Source organism: Lactuca serriola, chromosome 4, assembly GCF_051521515.1.
Source record: "Lactuca serriola cultivar US96UC23 chromosome 4, Lser_US96UC23_V15, whole genome shotgun sequence".
Taxonomy (NCBI): domain Eukaryota; kingdom Viridiplantae; phylum Streptophyta; class Magnoliopsida; order Asterales; family Asteraceae; genus Lactuca; species Lactuca serriola.
In genome coordinates this window covers 169,004,668-169,030,315 of record NC_136411.1, presented here as the reverse complement: position 1 = coordinate 169,030,315, position 25,648 = coordinate 169,004,668, and the positions used below count along the sequence as shown (strand labels likewise).

At 40.0% G+C, this 25,648-nt stretch overlaps 2 protein-coding genes across 2 annotated transcripts; one reads left to right on the top strand and one right to left on the bottom strand.

Annotated features, from left to right (window-relative positions):
- Positions 1-5,571: 5,571 nt before the first annotated feature.
- LOC145100433 (protein transport protein SEC23 B-like) lies at positions 5,572-6,343 on the top strand. Its single transcript, XM_079037709.1, has 4 exons — positions 5,572-5,651; positions 5,731-5,892; positions 5,959-6,222; positions 6,302-6,343. Exons 1-4 carry the CDS (start codon positions 5,580-5,582, stop codon positions 6,341-6,343), a joined length of 540 nt encoding a protein of 179 aa, XP_078893835.1. The 5' UTR covers positions 5,572-5,579.
- A 4,102-nt stretch (positions 6,344-10,445) lies between these two features.
- Positions 10,446-11,388, bottom strand: VPS46.2 (SNF7 family protein). The gene has a single exon (XM_079040437.1). The coding sequence runs from the start codon at positions 11,214-11,216 to the stop codon at positions 10,605-10,607; it is 612 nt and encodes a 203-aa protein (XP_078896563.1). The 5' UTR covers positions 11,217-11,388; the 3' UTR covers positions 10,446-10,604.
- Between the last annotated feature and the right edge of the window lie 14,260 nt (positions 11,389-25,648).

Genomic DNA, 25,648 nt, shown 5'->3' with positions numbered 1-25,648 from the left:
ACCACAGTGGGAGAAGGTGGCAGTTGGAGAGAAAGTGGCGGCTAGAGTAGGTGTCGGAACCGCATCAACGAAACACTAGGACAACAGCCCTTGCACGTCGTCGCTGGCAACAGAACAGTAGCAGGATCGGCGCCAACTGTCGGAGATAGCGGTGACAGGCGCTATTGACTTATTACACCTCATCTCCGCTGGCACAAGTCCTCCACGTCGGTTCTTGTTGCTGCCTGTGACAAGGGCTGATCGATGGCACAAGGTGGTCGGAAGACGGATGGGTGGACGGTGGCGATGGCGCCAGAGGCAAGGAAGGGGGGTGACAACCGCCTCTCTTATTAGGGTTAGGGTTTAGCACCCGGTGATGTTGGGTTATATACCAGACTCATGAAACTTTTCCCCATAATGACAAGTTAAGCCCCTCCTTTCCTTCATTTCTTTCAAACTAATCCATATTTTACACTTTTAACCCTGCCTTCAGAAATCTTTACAACTAAATCCAAAACTTACCTCTTAAGCCCTGATCCCATAAATTTCTTTCATAATAGATCTCTAAATTACCAATAAACCCTTAAGTCTTCAAATCTTTTCAATTTAAGTCCATAAATTACCAAACACACCCTGACCTCCGAAATCCTTTTCAATTTAGTCCCGAACTTACACTTTTAACCCCAACTTTTAAAATTCTTCACAAATTAGTTCGGGACTTACATTTACTAATTTATTTAAATAAACAGGGTGTTACACTTTTGTCAATCGTTTACTGTCATTTCATTTTGCATGTTTTGACTTCCAAAATAACTATGTTTGGTATATCATATTGTTCGAATTCTCCATAGTCGGTCATATGTTGGAAGTAGGTATGAATCAAGATTGTCATGGGTTGGCTTGTAGAGGTCTAAGATGTTGGACATAGCTACAACACTCATGATTGTTCATAAGTTCTGAGTATTGGATTCAACCCATGCTCATTGGTATCACTTCATGGAATTTATCTCGAGTGATCGTGAGACGGTAATATCATATAAGCCTTCAAACCTAGATATATGACTTGTTGCCTATGAGTTGGTTATGCATTGATTGTACAAAAACGCATTGGTAACTCGATGCTATAAAACGTGCTTTTGTGTGTGATTCAACAAGTAGTAGAACAAGCATATGAGTCGAAGTTTATCTGTTCCTTCTTGGATTAGAAGCGATATTTGGGCCCCTCGATGATTTTGTTTTGACCCATGTACCGAGCCTGGTCAGAACTAAATTGATGTGTTCGATTAAGTTCTTTGGCAAACAAATCGGGAATCGAGAAACAAATTGTTAGACAATAAGTAAGACATTGTTCCATGTATTTGTCTGGCTGATATCTAGAATAGAGGATTATATGATCACTTATCTTAAATAGCGTATCATCATCATCTCAGTTCTGAGAGACCTTGAAAGAGCTACGATTGCTAATCGGTTCCTGAAGTCATACTTGCAGTTATAGTTATTAGACTTATCCAAGTGGGAGACTGTTGGATAAGGTGTCTAAGTCCATCACTATTTTTGTTATGTACTTGACTCAATTTGGCATGGTCCATTTGGGTTGCATGGCATCATGCATTTGGATAGACTAAAATGAGAGAAAAACACTTATGGTTTGTAAATATATTATAAGTTCTAATATATTAATAATATTATTTAATTAGTATTGATCAAGAATTAATTTAGAATTAATTAAGTGATCAAAAGGTGACTAATTAAATATATGGGTTGATTGTGTAAATCATCCATACTTGTATAGTGGGCTAATGCTCCATGGATTATCAAGTTGGGCTAAAATCCATAGGATGCTCCATCACTACAAGAAAACAGCCCTTTAATGACGCGCAAACAATGACACTCGCTGATAGACGACGCGCATTTGTAAGTGCCCTAAAAGATAATGTCAGTTTTGCAAAATTTGAAGGATAGAGGGCACGCATTTGTGCGCGCCCTAAAATTAGTGTCAGAAAAGAAAGAAAAAGGAAATGCGAAGGGCGCCTTTCATAAAATGTGCATCATGTAAAGGTGTCGCTTTATAATTTTTAAGTGAAACACACGTTTTAGGCGGGAAATGAAATCCACAAAAATTACCCCGCCTATTGAATCCCAAAAATTAATCCCCCCGCCTCTTCTACTTAGCAAGAAAAAGCCCTAGGTCCCTCATCTTCATCTTCAGTATCATCAAATATCTCGTTCATCCTCTGCATTATTTCTATCGTTCTTCCCTCTCCTCACTAATCAATACCCAAAAAACCCTAATATTATAACCACTCCTCTTTTCTCACACAAAAAAAATCCCAAAACATAACCAAATACAAAATTCCACAAAATCATTGTGACCATTTTAGCTAGGGCTTTTTTCAAGAACAAAAACAATCTCTCATCTCTCTTAGCTCTGAAACAATGGACGATTCACCTTGCTTCGCCTTTGGTCACTTCTCCTCCGGCTACGTCAGACCTTCCTCATTACAAATCGACCAACTATAAGCTAATACTTATAACAGAATCATTTCACTCTCAATTGGGTGTGCGACTCCTCCATCGCACTGATGACTACGAGTGTGACTCTTCCACCACACCTGTGATTGCGTCCCGTCTCACATCCCTGGCCGCTACCTTAATAGGTTTATCTATTCAATTAGATTTTTCTTTTCAGTTAGAAATCGATTTCGTCCCCTCCCCAGCTCTTCATCTCTTCACTAAAATCGTTGTTCATCTATCCACTAAAATTTTCACGGTTTCTTTAATTTCACTCCAAGGGTTATTTGATAGCTCTTGTATGGTTTATTCCCTATACTGAATCGAGAGTCAAAACCATTGTGGTGGTTGTGGTGGAATCAAAATGCAGGATTGAACCATTGTAGCAGAGAGATAGGGTCTCTGAAATTTTATCATGATATGAAACCCATAGTTTCGATTGAATGAGAAGCAGGTCCGATTCTTCTCTTTCGGTTTAACAAAGGTATGATGTGCTTATAATGGTTCATCTACATTCTCTCCAGTGACACTCGCTACCTTTTCCTCTATTTCTTCCTCTAACACCGCTGATTTAGGGCAAAATCTACACCATTTTTAGTTCATCTTCAGTAATATGGATTTGTAATCTCTGATTTTGGAAGGGAGAGATAGGGTTTCTAGAATTTTATCATGATATGAAACCCAATAACTGAAGTGATGAGAAGTCATGGGTATTTTGGACCATACGAGTCAAAGATATTGGAAGCGTCATGACTTATAGCTTTGGTGAAGAGGACCCTGTCATTGTGCAATTGCAAAAATGGGAATCTTCTCGATTTCTAGCAAACCTAGCACAATTTCGTGAAGCTTTCCTTTCCCCAATCAGGGAACTTATATTATTGCTTTCATATCACCATGAAGGGTTACTTCTTCCTCTAGTCAAAGGTGAACATCCAATCTAACAATCTTAATTGCTTATCCTATGATAAAACCTAATTTATGTTGATTTTAAGATGCAAGTTATATGAATCTTCTGTGCAGGTGGAGCTGTAAGTAGTATTGTAAGCTATCCCATGCTTTCTGATATAAATTCACTTGCTTGGGGTATATGTGAAGATTCAAATAGTCAACATAAGGGGGCTTTATTTAGACTATATATATATATATATATATATATATATATATATATATATAGTGTTTTGAATCTAAACATTTTTTTATAAATCTTTAGGTGCTGATAATCAAGAGGAAATTGTTGTTGAAAGCATAAAACACGCAAAGGAAGCTATTGCTTTAGATGTCAAGGATGGGAATTCATGGTGTAAGTTTATTGCATAATTTATCATCAATACATAAGAATTTATGTGTATTGACGATTTTACCCTTTCTGTTCTTCCAACAGACAACTTGGGGAATGCTTGTTTGACATGTTTCTTTGTCACGGGGGCATGGGATCACAGCAAATTACATCAGTCTTTAAAAGCATACCAAAATGTTGTATGTTAGAAATCTACTTTGTAGATTTGACTTGAAAAAGTCAACTTTTATCTGATATTGTTTCTTTCATGATGTAACAGGAGAAAGATGAAAGCATGAAGTCAAACCCAAACTTATATTTCAATTCTGCTACTGTGAATACATATCTGGAAAATTACGAAAGGGCCCTCAGTGGATTTGAAGCAGCTGCATCAAAAAATCCTTGTCTTAATGCCACCGAGGAAGTTCAAAAAATGGTCAATCTTTTTAACAAGCTAGACACTTTGTTGAAGGCAAGTTTCTGTCTTTGTTATTACCCTTTTCTTTTTAAATTTCAAGAAATTGTATCTTAAATATTCAGATAAATAAAAGTAGAAATCAAGATTGGTTTTCTTGGATGAGAGCTCGAGTCTTTGATGTGAACTAACTATTTGTTTTACAGGGACAAATCAAGGCCAAATGGCTAGCTTCTTAATTAATTCTCACAAAAGGTGGTTAACTCTCTTATCAACATGTATCCTAGCTTCTACTAATTATCAATGTTTATGTGTTCAGGTTTGTCCTATCTACTATTGCTTTTACTATCTTTTGAGAAGGCAACAGGGAAAAAACCACTGGGGATCATATTCTACAGGTATATCTATAAATATAATTTCAAGTGGTACAATTAAAGAAAAAAACTAAATCTTCACTTTGTTTTTTTATTTGCAGGGATGTTGTAAGTGATGGGCAACTAATGAGCCGAAAGCAACTTCTTTAATACAAGAGTGGGGACACTGCTGACTGTTGGTGCATGCTGTCTTTATATGATTGCTTGCTTTATCATATGGTCCGGGTCTCTTCTTGCCTCAGGAGGAAACTAGATTTTATTTGTTGTTTTAAAGGGAAGACCCAATTTATTTTCCACCTACCTTTATATCTCATCGCCATATATGATGTTAAAAGGGCTACAATCATAACCCCCTCATTAATGTATGTCACTCATTTTCATTCTTTGCATAATGCATAATAATTAATAAATGACTTATCATATCCTGTCAATATAACATATACCTCATCCTCATCATTGAAAGAGCTTTTTTTTGAATTTATTGATGCAGTGGGTTCATCAGAGGGCCTGAAGAGGACCTGAAGCCTTTCATTCCATGAAAAGTACAAACAGAGCCCCTGTTATCGGTTGTAATTTGCACTTTCAAGAGTGGGCCACCTACTCATAGAGTTTTGCGGTCGTTGGGCTGCATTATATGACAATGTTTCGATCAATTGTCCAAGTAGGCGTCTGAATTCCAATGTCTATAGTCTAGAATATCAACAGTATAAAAAAAATTAATTTGATGAATTTAGGTTTGATTAATACTTATTAATGCAGGAATGGGGCTTTGAACTTCCAATAGGGAATATTTCAGATCGTGCAATGATCAAATATATATATTTCTTGCTAGCAACAACATCTGGAAAAGCAGTAGCAGAGAGATTCCCTGGTAAGCTCACAGCTCCATTTGAGAAAACTAAGCTTTCTGCTTATGCCCTTGCTGCCATGGTCGAGAGTGCTATTCTTTCAGAGGTAAAAAATAGTAAACCCTTTTCTTTATTTGGGAAAAAGACTTAATTACCCTTTTCTTTAACAGGAATTAATGCAAGGTTTTGATCAAGAGACTGCTGCTGTAGTAGTAGCTAGATTAACTTCTTATAAAATGGAAATGGAGGTGAATTTGCACTTTCCTTTCTAGTACTTTTTGCACAAATCAAATATATAAATTTTAGTTACAGAATTACCCTTTTCAGGAATCATTTGATGCAACAAGGTGGATAGATAGAAACCTAATTCATCTATGTTCCAAATTTGGGGATTATAGAAAAGATGACCCTTCTTCATTTTCTTTAAACCCTAGTTTCTCATTGTTCCCTCAATTCATGTTCAATCTTCGAAGATCACAATTTGTTCAGGTAAAAAGTTAATTTACTGAATTGCCCTTTTTGTTATATGTTCTTAATTTTATGAAATGTTGGCAGGTGTTTAATGATAGTCCAGATGAAACTGCTTATTTTCGAATGATGTTAAACAGAGAAAGCATAACAAACGCAACTGTGATGATTCAGCCTTCATTAATTTCATATTCATTTAACTCTCTTCCTTCTCCAGCATTGCTTGATGTGGCATCAATTTTAGCTGATAGAATCTTGTTGTTAGATTCTTATTTTAGTGTAGTTGTTTTTCATGGCATGACAATTGCTCAATGGAGAAACAATGGCTACCAACATCAGCCTGAACATCAAGTACTTTTTCCTCCTTTCACTTTTCCTTTTTATAATTTAAAAAAAAAACATTAGATTAATATTTTTTTATATTTTGTAGGCATTTGCTCAGTTGTTACAAGCTCCACATGATGACGCATAACTGATAATACGTGATAGGTTTTCTGTCCCACGATTGGTGGTGTGTGATCAACATGGTTCTCAGGTAAATGACCATTTTACCCTCACATTCCAAATAACAAATTTCACAATATTGATTAGTAGTGGGAGATACACCAAATGACTTAAATTTCTGCTTAAATGGTCTCATATGGCCTGATCGGACTCCTCATCGTGCTCTAAATGGTGATTACTATAAATTTTTTTGCTTAGTATTTAGGTTTTTGTTTAGTTATTTCCAAAAAAAATGTTTCCATGATGAATCTTTTGGTAGAGACAATGTATAAGAATTACTTCATTGAGCTAATTATGATGCGATCCTTTGTTTATTTGTTTTCAGAGATCAAGTATTGCTATCAACCAATTAAAATTTCGTTCACCAATGACGTAATTAAGGTATGAATATCATCACTCTTACTTGTTTGTCTATATCATTTTCATGAAAATGTTTATGTTGCGTATTATATATTCATGTCCAGTTGTGCTTTTTATATAGCAAATGTTAACCTTGGTCTTTGCGTTTTTTGTTCATAGATTACAAACACCAATTTCTTTCAAACAACAGAAGATCTAGAGTTTAATTGGGTGATTGAAGGTGATGGATGTAAACTTGATTCTGGAACTCTCGGTCTACCAACATTAAAGTTTAATTGGGTGATTGAAGGTGATTTTAGTTCTTGAAACGAGACTCAAGATATCATATTTTGGCATGGCTAGAAGCTTTGGAGGAAATGAGACTCAAGCAAAAGTAAACACACAAAGAGTTGTTGGCACATATTAAGCAAGATGATGCAATTGTATATAAATGAGTTCATTTTTTTATAACATTTACTCACTTTTGGAATAATTATTTGTATTTGATATATTAGTGAAATGAATTATCTTTGTTATTTATGGTATTTTATTTTGTATTATGAGATTTTTAATGTATTATTTAATTTGAAAATTAGTAAATCTATAAATAATATTTTTTTTAAACATTTAAAATTATGATACGCAAAAATGTGTGTCATCTTCATTTATGACATGGCTTTTCTTGACAGGGGCTTTCTTGATACGCATTGCGTGTCATTAACACGCGCGTCGTAAGGTTACGACACACGAATGTGTGCCGTTTTCCTTTACGACAGGGCCTTCCTTGATACGCATTGTGTGTCGTAAACGCACGTCGTAATTGCGCATCGTAAATGAGCATCGTAAATGCGCGTCGTCTCTCTTTATGACAGGGTCTTCCTTGACGCGCATTTGCGCGTTGTCTGAGCCTTTTACGACGCGCAATGAGCGTCGTGAAAGGCTGTTTTTCTAGTAGTGCATGGTGGTTATAGAACCCATGGGTCATGGAAATGAAAGGTCATGACAATTTAGGGTTTACATGGTGTAACCCTAATTGTAACACACTATATAATGATCATTATGTTCACCAAAATCGGAAATTAAGCAAGAAAGAAGAGGGCTAGCCGATAACACCCCTTATTTTTTATTTTATTTTATTTTTTGATGTTTTTATTTTCGATATTTCAATTTTTTTTTATTTACGTAATATTTATAATTATCGTATAAAAAATCTTAAATTAAAAACAACATTTAAAAAGTAAAAATAAAATTTTAACAAATCCTAAATTAAAAACAACATTAAAAAATTACAACAAAGGACAAAAACATTTAAAAATAATTGTGCAAACAAATGTCGCAGCAGCATATTTGGAAATCAGAAATCAAGTCAACAAATAGGTGTTGAAAAAGTTGGTTTGATGTCCATCTTTCTTCAACGTTTGTTTGCAAACACTTATTCAAGAAATCTTTAGCTTCCACCGATAACCATGTCAAAAACAATGGCACATCGCCGGAATACCCAATTCTGTATAAAACAGACACCGGGGATCAACACTTGGAGTAATGAAATCAGGACGTTGGCACAATGGTTCACAATTACTCCATGGAGCATCGTTGAAGTCAATTTTCACAGTGAAGTTACAGAGTTCCAAACCTGTTACTAACAAAGGTCACTTCTCGCTTCCAGAGTAAGTGAGGCGATCGACAAGAGCAAGACACCCATTCAAAGTATTGTTAGTGGGAGATCGCACCCAAGTGAGCGGAGTAACATATTTGGAATACATACATTTGGTATGTCTTTGGCCCGCTGACTGGTCATGTTTTTGGTGGCGTAGTTGCAAAGAATGAACCGTAATCCTCTAAATTGGACCTTAGTACCCGAAATCGAGAAATACAGTTAAGTAACTTTGTCTTCAGATTCTAATCAATTTTAGAGGAAACCAAAACCTGGAAAAAGGTAAGAAGAGTACGTGAATAAAGGCAAAAGCAAAATTTAGATGAATGATTATATGAAAGTCAAAATACTCATAATTTTGACTTTTAAGTTTTCACTATTTTGACTTTTAAATGCTTCAGTAGCACATGAAACTTGCTAATATAGGTTAGAGGGACTAAAAAGGACAGGTCACTTCAAAGTTTGTTCCCTCAAAATGTTTGAAAATAACTTAAGGGACTGAATTAGTAAATGTGAAATACATAGTAGGGTTAATGTGTCATTTTCCCTATAAATAAATAGGGTAAATAATTATTATTTTTTCTTTTTAAGTTTGTGACCGTTTGCAAACGGTCAAAATGTGACGGTTCCCCTCAAATGCAAGCCAATTTCAATCGTTTCCTCTCATTACCACAATAACAGGCATTACCCTAACGCGAAAAAATGCAACCCCGAGGCAGTGTAGCCAGCGTTATAACTATGTTTTTGTCGTGTCGCGTCTGAGTAACACGGGTGCACGTTGCCCGTTCCCACCCGTCTAATACCAGATATATTTCCGATTGTCTTGACTCGGATTATGATGGGTATGAACAACTCTCATGAAATTAATGATGAATCAAATATGATGATGCGTCATGTTTTGGTTCAGGTCAGTTGTTCAAGTTGCAATTGGATTGATCCAGTCCGGTTAGTTGTCTGGTTCAGGTCTCAAATTGTTCAACTTGCAATCAGATTGATCCGGTCCGGTTAGTTGTCTTTGTAACCGGTGGCTAGACATGTGTTGGTTTTAGGCGGATGTCATGTAATAATAGTTGGTTTGTGTAATTGTGTATTGTAACATATTGACCTTATTTTTACTTTTTCTAAATGTTTGAAAAATTACTCCTATTGATTCAATTACCCATTAATTACACATTTTGTTATGAGTTATAAGCTAATTATTGTACTTGATGTGTTATGTGTTATAATGTCGGTCCAACCGGTCCAAAATTTAAAGAACAGGTGTAATCGATTTCGGTTCTAGACGATTAAAATGCATACATGTCTATCTATGCTCACCATGACAATTAAAACGAGTACCGGTCTATGTTCCATGATTGATTGTGTTTGTTTTTCTATGTTCCATAATTGATTGTGTTTGTTTTTCCAGACTATCAATTATATATTTTATTGTACAGCATCATTTTTTCATTAATCTACACATAAGAATGTTGAAGGGATCTTCAAAACATTTTACATATTTAGTTGAATCAACCATTATAAAGTTGCAGGCAACACATCTAACTTTGTAAATAAATAACTGTTTGCAAATATTTGATTAGTTATTACAGTTTTGAATTATATATAGTTTTTTCTTTCTCAACCTTGGTTTCCACAGGTTTATATAAAAGTAAACAAAGAAGTGGACTCATTACATTAAAAATGTTAAACATGGTGGTTGTCCCTTTGAAAGGGGTGAAACAGGATGATTAGAAGCATCATCTTTTGACAGATCCACAGGCACCAGATATATATCAATTGAAAAGGGTTTTGATCAAAGGTACTAAAAAAAGAATTTCAAAGGGTAGACACCATAAAGAATTTGTCCTTCCCAAAAGAAAAAAGGCACATTTGATGCAACAACAAAACTATAATCTAAATGGAACTCAAGGGGGACCAAAAGATACAAAGTAACATCTAAAAGCAGATTATAATAACTGTTCTAATACCAAATCACAATTAGTAAATGGGATAATCCATATAGATTCAATTTTCGACTTTAGATGGCATTGAGAAGGATTAATTTCAAGCAGCAGAAAGTAGGAGAAAACACAAGATATAATCCAGATAAATTTACAGATTCAATCCGAAATTGTAGATAGTGTGCATAGAAAGTAGGAGAAAACACAAGATATAATCCAGTCAAATTTACAGATTCAATCCGAAATTGCAGTGTGTCATAGACAAAAAGAATTACTACAAACCATGAAACTTTCACTTACCCACGGGCTTTAAGATCTGCAAGGCGCCTGGAAAGGTCATCCTCCTCAACCTTCTCAGTGTTCTTGGTTGGCACTGCGTGAGCAGCAGGTTGTGGCAAGCCCACAGACACCTCCAGACCATAATCATCCGCAACTTGCTGCATCAAGCTGTTGACCTCTCCTTCTGGAGTCGAAAGAGAAGTGCTTCCAGCCATCGAGCTCTCCATGAACTCCGCCTGTACTTCCATATTCACAAACTGGCGTTCAAACTGGTCCATGGTCTCAGACATCTTCTGTAAGTTACCCGTGGCTAGGGTTGACTCAAGAGACTTTACGATCGATCCCATAGACTTGCTGATCGTTGTCATCTTGGCCTGCGTATCGAGCCTTGCGACGACTGCATCAAGACGTGAGGATAAACGAAGGTAATTCATCTGTTCGCTACGCTTACGGATCGCGTTTTCCGCGTAGATCCGTGCTCCGTCCATGTTACCTTTCTCGATCGCTTTCTTGACTTTAAGTTTCTCGGATTTCTCGTCTTTCTCGCACTTTCTTGCTTGACGTTGGAGGCTCTTGGCGGTGAACTTGAGCTCCATGATCTGGTTCATTAATTTCTCAGCTTGCCCCATGATTTGTCGTTGATCTGTTGAGAATCAGAAGAAGCTGATAAAGAAGTGGTTAACTCGATCGTTGGATTGAATCTGATGATTGATTGTAAAGCCCTCTTTTGAGCTAGGGTTTGAATGTGTAGGAATTTTCTTCGGTCTTCAATAGGGGGTTTTGCTATTTGTTGGAGACGGGATCGCGTAAAGTAAACGAATGACCGTTGCTCTTGTGGGTCCCGATATCACACGCTTTAATCCGTGTGTGAAATCTATACAATGTCGACAATGAATAAGTTTTACGGATAACGATTAAATAAATTTTTATAAACGAGTTAATTAAAAAGAATACTTTTTGCAGAATATGAAAAATCATTTGGATGGGAATGTCTCGTTCCAACCCGTTAGGCCATCCGTTATACATTTAACGAGCCACGAATCATAATCACCATCACGAACAACGAAAGAGTGTTGGTGTGTATAAGACGACCGCGAACGAAAATCAAAGAGGAAAGAAGAGAGAAGAAAAAGGAGGGGATTGTTCGTGGTCATTCATCCTCCCCACCACAAATCACCGCGACCACGAAGGTTTGGTGTGCACGGACAACGCTTTTGGCCATGTAGACTACGAGCCCCGGCATACCGGATGACCTTATGTGAGTTTCAAAGTTGGTGGATGGTGAGATTTAACATAAAGGCATTTAGGAATATGAAATCTTATATTTCGGATTGAGATTGTTCATTCTTTACTCAGAATACAATATAAAATATTAGGTTATTATTCATGAGAACCATGAAAATCATTGTTAAGAAAAGAAAAATATTGATAATTTTAAGGGAAAATGACGCAACAGTCTTATTATGTATTTTAATTGGGATAATGACTTAAAAGAGTAATATATTTTTCGATTTATATACATTTGGTCATTGAGTTTTTTTTCGTGTACATTTACCCGTTTCATCTTGTTAAACTGTACACATTCAGTCCTTCTGACCGGTTACTCCAGGTTAGCCGGGAAAAATGACTTATTAGGGTAATATATTTTTCATTTTGTACACATTTAGTCTTTAATATTTTTTTACACATTTAGTCATTAATATTTTTTTTGTTTCAAAATAAGTCTATTTTATTTTTATACTCATTCAGTACATATGAACGATTTCTTTAGGTTTTTCTCACGACATCTTACGTGAGACAATCATTGATGAGATGTTTGGGGTTGTTGATGTTTATGTCCATCACGATCCCGACTGTTTGGTTGCGTAGGTCTTGTGGTTTAGCTTAGGTCTTGTCATCTAAATGTTGTAACTTCTTCATACGATACCAAATTTTAACAATCTTTATATCCACGTGTTCGTTTTTTAAGTCTATCACAACTTTCGATAAGATTACTCCTGTTAAAATGTAATATATTTTTACTTTCGATTTAATAAAAAAAAACATTCATACATGCATTCATGAAAAACGTGTGGATATAAAGATCGTAAGTAAATATATATTACTTTTAACGAGAGTAATTTAAAAGAAAGTTGTAGTAGACTAAACTACAAACATAGGAATATAAAGATCTTTAAAATTCAATATCATATGAAGAAGTTGTGATGTTTAGAAAACATGACCTAAGCAACCAAGTAGTCGAGATTGTGATGGGCATAAGCATCAAAAGCCCCAAATACCTCATTAATGAACATCCTACGTAAAATGTCGTGAGAAAACACTAAAGAAATCATTCATAAGTACTGAATGAGTATAAAAACAAAAATGACTTGTTTTGTAACAAAAAAATATTAAGGACTAAATGTGTACAAAACTATTAATGACTAAATATGTACAAAGTGAGAAATATATTACCCTATTAACTCATTTTTACCGGCTAAACTGCAGTAGCCGGTCATAAGGACTGAATGTGTACAGTTTAACAAGTTGAAGAGGTAAATGTGGACGAAAAAAAAAACTTAGTGACCAAATGTATGCAAATCGAAAAATATATTACTCTTTTAAGTCATTATCCCAATTTAATTTTGCCCATTTACTCCGTAAAATTATTTTCGAGCCTTTTAAGGGAACAATGTGGTTTTTGTCGGGTCGATTTAGTCATTTTGGACAAAATGAAGGGGTAACCCGATTACCCCTTTGCCACATAGACCTTGACTAGTCTCTCTCTCTCTCTCTCTATCTCTCTCTCTCTCTCTCTCTCTCTCTCTCTCTCTCTCCAGAATCAAGCATATAAATTCAAGAACTCATCTTATTCTCTCTTATATCTCTTTTTCTCTTTTTAGAACCAAGAACATTTGAACTCGAGATCTGAAAATTGATCCCAGAAACGGGGTTGTTCTTTCTCTCCGAATGAAGACCACAAAAATGAAAGTTTTTTTCTTGAGTTTAGAAACACACACACATTTGTGAAAATCGTTTTTTTTTTCTTTCTTTCTTAGATCAACATTTGAAGAAATTGATTTTTCTTGTTCTTTCTTCCAAAAAGAAGCCAGTCACACGATGAACCCAGAAATCAATGAACCAAGAGCATAAAACCTATATTAATTACAGAAATGACCCATCTTAGAAGTCCAAAAACAGCTCCCTGAAACATAAATTTCATGTTAATTTTATTGTTTGATTTTCCATTTTGAATTTCTGTTTGAATGATTCTTGGTTGATTTTGATTTATGAACTTGATTTTCTGGTCCGAATCTCCAGCTGAACATGATTTCGATTTCATAAGTTCAGATACAACCCACCATTGCAGGTTTTCTGGTTTAAATTAATTATTGAAATCATGTTTTTTTTCCGATCGAATCGAGTATTTAGTGGTCCGGGTTGTGATTTATTTTAATCTCTGGGAGTGAATGTAACGACCCAATTTTGTCAAGATTTTTTTTCATTTTTAATTACTCAAATAATTCCCTTCACTCATAATTTCCAAACTGTTTGTTTTCCAAACCATAATTATTACAATTTCAAAGTACTTTTGAAAACATCAGATAGTCCCATCCCACAAAAGAGAGGTAGAGTGCAAGCCATGTCATCACGCCTTGCCTTTGCCCTTCGGCTCTGAAGTACCTGAAACAATCAACAACCTGTAAGCGAAATGCTTAGTGAGTTTCCCAGAGCATACCACACACACAAACCACATATCATATATCCTGTTAGCTATAAAAGCTACACATATGTCACGTAAGCCACACATACATGAAACCTGAGAAAGTGCCATGGGCTACCCCACATGGTCTTTGCCTAGGACTGCCATGGGCTCCCCCACATGGCCTTACATCCAATGCCATGGGCTACCCCACATGGTCTTCACCTAGGACTGCCATGGGCTACCCCACATGGTCTTACATCCAATGCCACGGGCTCCCCCCGGGGTCTTCATGCATAACATGCCATCACCTCACAGCACACAAAATATCTACCATATATGTCAAAAACACATAATGGGCCGGCCTTGGTGCCTTAGACCCATGGGTATGGTGAGAAGACTCACCTGTCACGAATGCTGAACTGACACTTTGCGACCAAATGTACCCCACGGGCTGCTCCACGCAACTGCCTAAAAATTGTCATACAATATCCAATCATTTCCCCAAAGTCCATCCTGGTCAACTACAACCAAGGTCAAGTCAACTGTCCATGTTGACCCTAACTCGCCGAGTTCAACTAGTGACTCGCTGAGTTTCCCAGAATATCATCTACTCACCGAGTCATCGAGGCGAATCGTCGAGTTCATACAGTCTTGATTGATAATCTAAGGTCATACGTCGAGTTCCCTTGCTTGACACTCGACACGTCTACGAACATCCAGCCATTGGGAAAACCTACTCGACTCGCCGAGTTGTTCCTTCAACTCGACGAGTTCTAGGCAAAATTCATCGGGCTCTCCGAGTTGTTCATCCAACTCGGAGAGTCCATGCCTGCCTTCAAATGACTCGCCGAGTCACCCCCTGTGACTCGTCGAGTCCTTTCAGATCTCAATCCATACAGACCCTTTTTGAGCCATGCAAAGCTTCCAAACTGCATATCTAGGCTCCTGAGGCATGCTTTCCACGTAAAGTTGCAAACTTTACGTGCATGCAAGGCTTTAAGGCCCTAAAATAGCAAATCTAAGCTTGGAATGGGGTAATACACTTGAGGGAAGGTACATGCTAAGCTTAACTAATAACTTTATGCATCTTGAGGCCAAAAGGAGTTCAGATCTGAAGTTACAACTTCAGATCTTGGCTTAAACACAAAAGCCCTTTCTTAGAATCCATGCACAAGAGGGTTTTGGGTGGAAATGAGCCAAGAGATAGCTTAATACGTTTAGAAAGTGCTCTACAGAAGTAGATCCAGAATCCCCACGAGCCCTTGTTTCTTCTAGCTTGATTCCTCAAGTGATTCCTTCACCCAATCCCTCCTTCAAGCTTCAAAATCACCAAGAACACACTCACACTCGAATCAGGGTTTTAAGGAGGTATGGAGCTGTAAAGGGGAGGCCAAGGGAGGCTAATGACCCTTTAAATAGGGTGCAAGGCCTTGGAATCTAGGGTTTTATCTGCCAGCATCTACTCGGCGAGTACCATAATGGACTCGGCGAGTAGATCATTAAACCCCCGCGTCCAAACCCGCTACTACTCGACGAGTTGGGAAGCCAACTCGCCGAGTAGGTCCTCCAAAAAAAATCCACACTGAAATATCTTTATCAATACCTGAGGATCAGGGTGTTACAACTCTCCCCCACTTGAATTAGGCTTCGTCCTCGAAGCCTGCTGGTCCAAACAACTCCGGATAGAAGCCTCGCATCTCACTTTCTGGTTCCCAAGTCCATTCGGAACCCTTTCGGTGCTGCCATTGCACCTTTACCAACTTTAATTCTTTATTACGGAGCCTTTTCGTCTTCTGGTCTAGAATCGCAACTGGTCTCTCGACATAATTCAGGCTCCCATCCAACTGAATGTCGTCCAAGGATATGACTGAAGAATCGTCGACAACACACTTCCGGAGCTGAGACACATGGAAGGTGTTGTGAATCCGACTAAGCTCCTCTGGGAGCTCTAAACGATATGCCACCTTGCCCACCCGGGCGATGATCCCGAACGGGCCTATGAATCGAGGCCCCAATTTGCCCCTCTTGCGGAACCGGATAATCCCTTTCCAGGGTGACACCTTCAGTAAGACAAAGTCTCCTTCCTAAAATTCGAGGTCTGATCGACGCTGGTCCGCATAGCTTTTCTGACGACTCTGCGCGACTCGCAATCTATCGCGCACCTGCTGAATCAGTCCGGTGGTCTTGAGTACCACCTCCGTGCTCCCCAAAACCCGATGTCCAACCTCATCCTGGCATACTGGGTCCTGCACCTCCGTCCATATAACATCTCAAATGGTGCTCGGTCAATACTGACATGATAGCTGTTATTGTATGAAAACTCTGCCAGTGGGAGGTACGTATCCCAACTCCCTCCGAAATCCAGTACACATGCCCGCAGCATGTCTTCCAGTGTCTGGATCGTCCTCTCACTTTGGCCGTCGGTCTGAGGGTGATATGTCATACTAAAATGCAGCTGGGTACCTAGTTCCTCATGGAACTTCCTCCAAAACTTGGATGTAAACCAAACATCCCTATCTGAAACCACCGATACCGGCACTCCGTGCCTGGCCACCACCTCTCGAACATAAATGTCTGCCAACTTCTCTACAGATATACTCTCGGAGATCGGAATGAAGTGAGCACTCTTCGTCAGTCTATCCACAATCACCCATATGGAATCGACTCCCCTCGCTGTCTGCGGTAGCTTCGTGATGAAATCCATAGTGATCTCTTCCCACTTCCACATGGGAATGGGTAATGGCTGAACCTTACCATGAGGTCGCTGGTGCTCGGCCTTGACCTTCCCACAAGTCAAGCATTGCTCCATATACCCAGCGACCTCCTGCTTTATACAGGGCCACCAATAGCACATTCTCAAATCCCTATACATTTTTGTCGCACCTGGGTGTATAGAAAATTTGGACTTATGCGCCTCCTCTAACAATCTCTGCCTAACTCCCCCCGACATCGGCACCCATACTCGGCCACACTGCGTCAACAAGCCACGACTATCCTTAACAAACAAAGGATACTGCCCCCGAATTCTTTCCAATTTCCAGTTCTCCTTCTTCACCCCCTCGACCTGAGCCTCTCGAATCATGTCTATCAAGGGTGGGCTTACCGTCACCCTCAAACAAATATCCCTGATCGGCGACCCCGTCGCTTTGCGACTCAAGGCATCGGCCACCACGTTGGCCTTCCCTGGATGGTATAGGATCTCACAGTCATAGTCCTTTAGCACGTCCAACCATCTCCTCTGACGCATATTCAGGTTTTGCTGGTCCATCAAATACTTCAGACTCTTGTTATCGGTATACACAACGAATTTCACCCCATATAAATAGTGCCTCCAAATCTTGAGGGCAAACACCATTGCCCCCAACTCCAGGTCATGCGTGGGGTAATTTGCCTCATGAGGCTTCAACTGCCTCGAGGCATATGCGATCACACGACCCCTCTACATCAGTACCGCACCCAGACCTGAAATCGATGCATCACAATATACCACGAAATCGTCCAATCCCTCGGGCAATACTAGGATCGGAGCCTCACATAACTTCTGCCTCAGAGTCTCAAAAGCCCTCTGCTGATCCTCACCCCATCGAAAAGCCACATTCTTCTTGGTCAAACGGGTCAATGGTACCGCAGTCTTGGAGAAATCCTGGATAAATCTCCGATAATAGCCCACTAAGCCCAGGAAGCTACGAATCTCCGAGGCATTCCTCGGTACCTCCCATCTCATCACAGCCTCCACCTTCGATGGGTCAACCGAAATAACCTCTTGATTAACAACATGACCCAGAAACTGCACTTCCCGTAACCAAAAGTCACACTTGGAAAACTTCACATATAGTTTTTCCGCCCTCAAGGTCTCCAATACCTCTCTCAAATGTTGCTCATGCTGTTCCTTGGTCTTGGAGTAGACCAGGATATCATCAATAAAAATAATCACCAACTGATCCAACATCGGCCTGCACACCCGATTCATGAGATCCATGAACGCGGCCGGAGCATTGGTGAGCCCGAATGGCATCACCACGAACTCGTAATGCCCATAACGAGTCCTGAAAGTTGTCTTCAGTATATCCTCATCCCGAATCCTCATTTGATGGTGCCCTGACCGAAGATCAATCTTAGAGAACCACGATGCTCCCTGAAGCTGATCAAACAGGTCGTCAATCCTAGGCAAAGGATAAATGTTCTTCACCGTCATCTTATTCAGCTCCCTGTAATCGATGCAGATCCGGTGCGACCCGTCCTTCTTTTTCATGAAAAGGATCGGAGCTCCCCACGAAGAACTACTCGGACGGATGAACCCTCGGTCTAGTAGCTCTTGAAGCTGTGCAGATAATTCCTGCATCTCGAGTGGCGCCAACCGATATGGTGCCTTTGCTTTCGAGGCAGCACCGGGTACCAGATCAATTCGAAACTCCACCTGCCTCTCAGAAGGCACCCCAGGCAACTCTTCGGGAAAAACGTCCCGAAATTCCCGCACCAATGGTACACCATCGATATCTGTCACTGCCTCCACTTGCGTATCTGAAACATAGGCCAAAAGTCCCATGCAGCCCTGCTGCAAAAACCTCCTCACTCTCGCGGCTGAACAAAGGGTTGGGCCCTGCGTAGTCCTCTCGTCGTGGATAACCAGTTCTCCCCCTATTGGGGTTCGAACCCGGACGAGCTGCCACTCACAATCGATCATAGCCCCATTGGCCCCCAGCCAGTCCATCCCAATAATCACCTTCAATCCTCGCAATGGTATGGGAACCAAATCAACGCAAAACCTTTCGCCGTGCACATGCAGGACGCAATCCTGACACACCCTCACAGCACTCACAGTGCGATCATCCGCAATCTCCACCTCGAGCGGGGTATCCAGAGTCCCCGGTGCATCTCGGAATTTCTTGCTAAGCGCAAGAGATTCAAAAGATCGGGTAGCCCCCGAATCAAATAAGACATGGGCTGTCACACCATTGACCAGGAAGGTCCCTATACAAAGCATAATAAGCGTACATACAAGCATTTAACATAAAGGAGACAGAGGATAATGAACACATACCAACCACAACGTCTGGCGCGGCCCGAGCCTCCTTGGTAGTCAGCTGGAATGCGCGGCTCTTCACCCCTGGAGCCTCCGCCTTAGGGCGGCCATCAGTAATCCTCATAGTGGCGGGTGCGGGCGCTGCCACAGATCCTCCTCCTCCTCCTTGCAACCTCGGACAATCGGCCTTTTATGGTTTGTCTGGTTGCAGTGAAAACATATCAAGCCCTTCTTGGGGCAATCCTTACTCAAGTGACCCTGCTGGCCACATGAGTAGGATCCCGACATCCCAGCTGTCCGACAAGTCCCATTATGAAATCTCCCGCACTTGGCACACCGGCCCCGACCCTACTGGCCCTTACTCGAAGAATCGGAGGTCTTAGGCTTCTTAGCCTAGGCCCCCGCTGCCCGAACCTGCTCAGTCTTCCGCTTCGTGCGGGATTCCAACTCCATCTCCCTCTCAAGGGCCTTATCAACCATCTCATTCAAGGTTTTGCACCCTATAAAGCTCACAAATTCCCGTATGTCCTCTCTCAACATAGAGTGGTATCGGGTCCTCCTCAAGTCCTCATCTGCCGCATACTGAGGGATCAACAAAGCTCGCTCTCGAAACTTGGCAGTGATCTCCGCCACAGTATTAGTGGTCTATTGTAAATCATGAAACTCCCTCACCATCCGTTGCACCTCAATAGGTGGTGCAAACTCCTGATCGAATTGTCGTACAAACTCGGCCCATGACATGTCAGCCACACCGGCTACTCCCACTTGACTAGTAATCTCGCACCACTAATCTCGGGCCCTGTCACTCAGCATACAGGAAGCAAATCCAACCTTTGCCTCCTCCGGGCAAGAACTCATGCACTGGGCATTCTCAATGTCCGCCACCAGCGTCTGCTCGCAATGGGGTCCCTGACCCCTGAAAACTCCGGAGCTCCACATGCCTTTAACTCCCTAAACGAGGGGGTTCGAGCTCCACCCTGGCCCGCAGAAATATCGACCCTGAATGCTCTAAGCCTCTCTTCCATGATCTCCATCATACCCTCCTTGACCGTCCCAAAGATGACTGAGGTAGCGTCAAGGATGCCCCTCGTAATCTCGGCCGCAATCAGCTCACGCAGCCTATCATCGATACCATCAATAGGGCCTCCTGACCCAGCCAAGGATCCTGATCCCGACCCTGATCCTGATCCCGGTCCTGATCCCAATCGCGTAACCACCATGCTGGACTGTCATTTCACAAAACATAATGATCAGGACACTGATAACGAGGTTACTTCCATATTGTTTCCTTTGGGATTACCAGGTAGAACATGGGTTCGGGTACGGGTCCTGTGCTTCCAGTAGTACGGGCCCAATACTACCTTCCGCACCTACTCGTACCTTACCCCGCTACTTTACCTGGTACTTCCAAAGCTATTCACACAAACCATGACTCACAACCCTCGCATGAATAAAACCCGGACACCCTATGGTTGTCCTACTCATAACAGTCAAACTAATCACTACATGTTGCTTTTAGGCATGCAAATTATACACAGAAAGGATCAATAGGCTAAATCAATCATTCTGAGGCTATCAGCTCCTAACCGTATATAATTTTTAAACATACACTTAGCAATTTCATATAACATGGCTATTCAACTTGGGAAACTACTTACTTAGCTCGGCTGATCACACGCATTACACTCTCCTCTTTTCGTCCAAAAGTCCTTTTTAAGTTTCTTTTGAAAACATTTTACAACTTCCTTAGTTTGAGTCCCGACACACCCGAGAATGTGCCCGAATCCCTCAAACCAAGGCTCTGATACCAACTTGTAACGACCCAATTTTATCAAGAATTTTTTTTTCATTTTTAATTACTCAAATAATTCCCTTCACTCATAATTTCCAAACCGTTTGTTTTCCAAATCATAATTATTACAATTTCAATGTACTTTAGAAAACATCAGATAGTCCCATCCCACAAAAGAGAGGTAGAGTGCACGCCACGTCATCACGCCTTGCCTTTTCCCTTCGGCTCTGAAGTACCTGAAACAATCAACAACCTGTAAGCGAAATGCTTAGTGAGTTTCCCAGAGCATACCACACACACAAACCACATATCATATATCCTGTTAGCTATAAAAGCTACACATATGTCACGTAAGCCACACATACATGAAACCTGAGAAAGTGCCATGGGCTACCCCACATGGTCTTTGCCTAGGACTGCCATGGGCTCCCCCACATGGCCTTACATCCAATGTCATGGGCTACCCCACATGGTCTTCACCTAGGACTGCTATGGGCTACCCCACATGGTCTTACATCCAATGCCACGGGCTCCCCCTGGGGTCTTCATGCATAACATGCCATCACCTCACAGCACACAAAATATCTACCATATATGTCAAAAACACATAATGGGCCGGCCTTGGTGCCTTAGACCCATGGGTATGGTGAGAAGACTCACCTGTCACGAATGCTGAACTGACACTTTGCGACCAAATGTACCCCACGGGCTGCTCCACGCAACTGCCTAAAAATTGTCATATAATATCCAGTCATTTCCCCAAAGTCCATCCTGGTCAACTACAACCAAGGTCAAGTCAACTGTCCATGTTGACCCTAACTCGCCAAGTGCAACTAGTGACTCGCTGAGTTTCCCAGAATATCATCTACTCACCGAGTCATCGAGGCGAATCGTCAAGTTCATACAGTCTTGATTGATAATCTAAGGTCATACGTCGAGTTCCCTTGCTTGACACTCGACACGTCTACGAACATCCAGCCATTGGGAAAACCAACTCGACTCGCCGAGTTGTTCCTTCAACTCGACGAGTTCTAGGCAAAATTCATCGGGCTCTCTGAGTTGTTCATCCAACTCGGAGAGTCCATGCCTGCCTTCAAATGACTCGCCGAGTCACCCCCTGTGACTCGCCGAGTCCTTTCAGATCTCAATCCATACAGACCCTTTTTGAGCCATGCAAAGCTTCCAAACTGCAGATCTAGGCTCCTGAGGCATGCTTTCCACGTAAAGTTGCAAACTTTACGTGCATGCAAGGCTTTAAGGCCCTAAAATAGCAAATCTAAGCTTGGAATGGGGTAATACACTTGAGGGAAGGTACATGCTAAGCTTAACTGATAACTTTATGCATCTTGAGGCCAAAAGGAGTTTAGATCTGAAGTTACAACTTCAGATCTTGGCTTAAACACAAAAGCCCTTTCTTAGAATCCATGCACAAGAGGGTTATGCGTGGAAATGAGCCAAGAGATAGCTTAATATGTTTAGAAAGTGCTCCACAGAAGTAGATCCAGAGTCCCCACGAGCCCTTGCTTCTTCTAGCTTGATTCCTCAAGTGATTCCTTCACCCAATCCCTCCTTCAAGCTTCAAAATCACCAAGAACACACTCACACTCGAATCAGGGTTTTAAGGAGGTATAGAGCTGTAAAGGGGAGGCCAAGGGAGGCTAATGACCCTTTAAATAGAATTGTTAGATTTATTAGAATATTCTAATATTTTATTAGAATTGTTTGAATATTTATGGTAGAATATTCTATTAGAATATTCTATTAGAATATTCTAATATTCTAAAAATTCGAAAATAATATTTAAAAATAATTCAAATATTTAAACCGAGTTTTTAGAATGGTAATTTTTTTATAATCTAAATGACGAAAATAATATTTAAAAAACTTCAAAAATTTTCATTTATTTTGCATTTTAAAAATATATTTTTTTATCTCCAAAATGGATGACTAAGACCGCGTCTTCATGTCTAACAAAATATGTTGGTCTCACATGAACCTAACCTTTATATATATATATATATATATATATATATATATATATATATATATATATATATATATATATATATATATATATATATAATCTGCAAAGATAGAAGTTTTGTTGCAAGTTTATAATGATTAGTAAAAAATTATATATTACATTATATACATTGTTATGAATATCCAATTTACGTTATGTATTTATAGATATTTGATAAAATATTGATTTTGTACAAGAAAAATTTTCAAGAATGGTCCATGTGTTATGTTGAAAATTGTCATTTTGGGCCAAGCAGGTTTGGATTAGCACCAATGCTCCAAAAAGTTTCATTTTGTTGCGAGTTTGGTCCATTTTGGTTTGATTTTTATAAAATGACGATTTAGCACTTTGTAATTTTTTTTATGTTTTTTATTACAGAACTTAAAAAAGAGAAAGAAAAAGAATGGTCTCTTTCTAAACATCACCATCTTCTTACTGCCTTCACAAGATAATAATCATCACTATACTAATTGTGTTCCAGCCACTTTCATGATCACGTTGGTCCTAGACACCATTGAATCATCATAGCAGCCATGACAGTTGAAGCTTTCACCATTAAATTTCTCAATAGGATTTCCCCTTTTTGCCATTCGAATCCCAACACAAAGATCACCATTTTTAGCTTTAAGAAACACATTCGAATCTGACGAACATAGTGACAGCAGAATGGTGGTGATTCTGGGTATCAACACCTAAACTTTTTCATTTCCGACGAACATAAGCCATGACAGTTGAATCCCAACAGATCATGTACTGTTATGTTTCCTTCATTGTGAATCTTCATAAGCCGTCACAAGTGTCCTAAAACCCTGTAAAGGGGTCGAAGGTGCAAGATGGCTAGGTTTTAGACTTGTCCCCCCTCTTTCCAGTCGTCATCGTCGCATCTTCTAACACTAAATATGTCTCTCTCCTACTCCAACTGCGGCGCCTTCTCATCAGATCTTGAAGACGGAAACCCTAGTTCCGGATGAGAAGGGTGGTGGCACTGGGGTTTTGTAAATGTAGCTTTCGAAACAGATTGGAGATGGCGGTGTGGGAATCAGATCAGATTCAAAGGTTGTGTAATTGCGGTGGCAGCAAGGAGAAACACAATGGTTGGATGAAATACAGATAGAACTAATTATGGTTCATCGGAGATGATAACGACGATAATGTTATGGTTTAAGGAATTCGAGCGTTAGGTTTTTAGGAGCATATCTAAACTCGAACGTTAGGGTTTTAGGACATGGGAGTTAATGAAAGAATGGAAGAAGGTGGCAGAGAGTGGTGACGGTGGGGGTGATGGTGAATGGTGGTGGCAGTAAGGGTGTTATTGAGTATGAGTTTTCCTAAGAGAGAGAAAGAGAGAGAGAGAGAGAGAGAGAGAGAGAGAAAGAAAGAAAGAGAAAGAGAAGAAAAGGTGAGGGGTGAGGAGATGAAAGGTTCCACTGGTGTGTGTATGTGTGTGTGTGAGAGAGAGAGCATTTTTTTCTTTTTTATTTTCTTTTTTACTTATGTAAGAAAAAAATTGAAAAAACAAAATACAAAGGGCAAAATCGTCATTTAAAACCAAAATGGACCTGTAACACCCGGTTTCAGGTATGGTATTATCTTCGAGTATGTATGTTAATCTTCTTTGGAAACCACGACGTGTTAAAGCCTCACCACGACGTGGCGATGAGTTTTGGGTCGTGGGATTTAATGAACCACCATGACGTGGCGATTGCACCACGGCGTGGTAGTAGCTGTTGGGGAAAAACCCTAAAGTTTAAGGGTTGATCCCTATTTAAAGATCCTTAGCCCCCTACTAGCCTCTTCCTATTAGCCTTCATCTCTCAAATTTGTCCCTTGCATACCCTAGAGCCATTTTGTTATTTTTAGCCTTAAAAGTGTGAGTTTTTGGTACTTGTGAAGGAAAAGGTGGTGGAAGACCTCATTGGGAGTCCAAGGCAAAGAAGATCCAGGTGGTCACCTTTCTCTAGCATCTCAAGGAGGTATAAAGTCTTCATCTTGATGAGTTTATGATTAGATCTATGGATTTTTCCATTTCTTTCTCTAGGTCTTGTTGCTTTGGGTTGTTGAACTTCATAAAGCTTGCAACTTTATGAGTCTCCAGGCCATTTGGAGCATTTGGCTCTGTGGATCTAATATAGAATTGAGTTTGAGGATCATGCATAAAATCTTGGCGTTTTTGCCCTATTTTGACCTAATAAGAGTTCAAGACATGCATTGGACATGCATGTCTAAAAAGCACTGACTTTTATGGTGTTAGAGACTCTCTTGTAGCTTTTGGTCAAGTAACCCCATGGATTGGACAATTATTGGTGAAGCAATGAAGTGTTTTAGACTTTAAAAGTCTAGATATATGCATTTGGAGGGTTCTATTGGATAAAGTTGGAAAATTTATCCATATAGACCCTATTTTGGACCAGATCTGAGTTGGAGACCTTTTGGAATCAAATGAGGTGGATGAATACAGTTGGCTGCTGAAACCCCTGTAACCACGACGTGTCAAGGCCACCGCGAGATGGTGGCGAGGTGGTTCGTGACTGTTTTGTC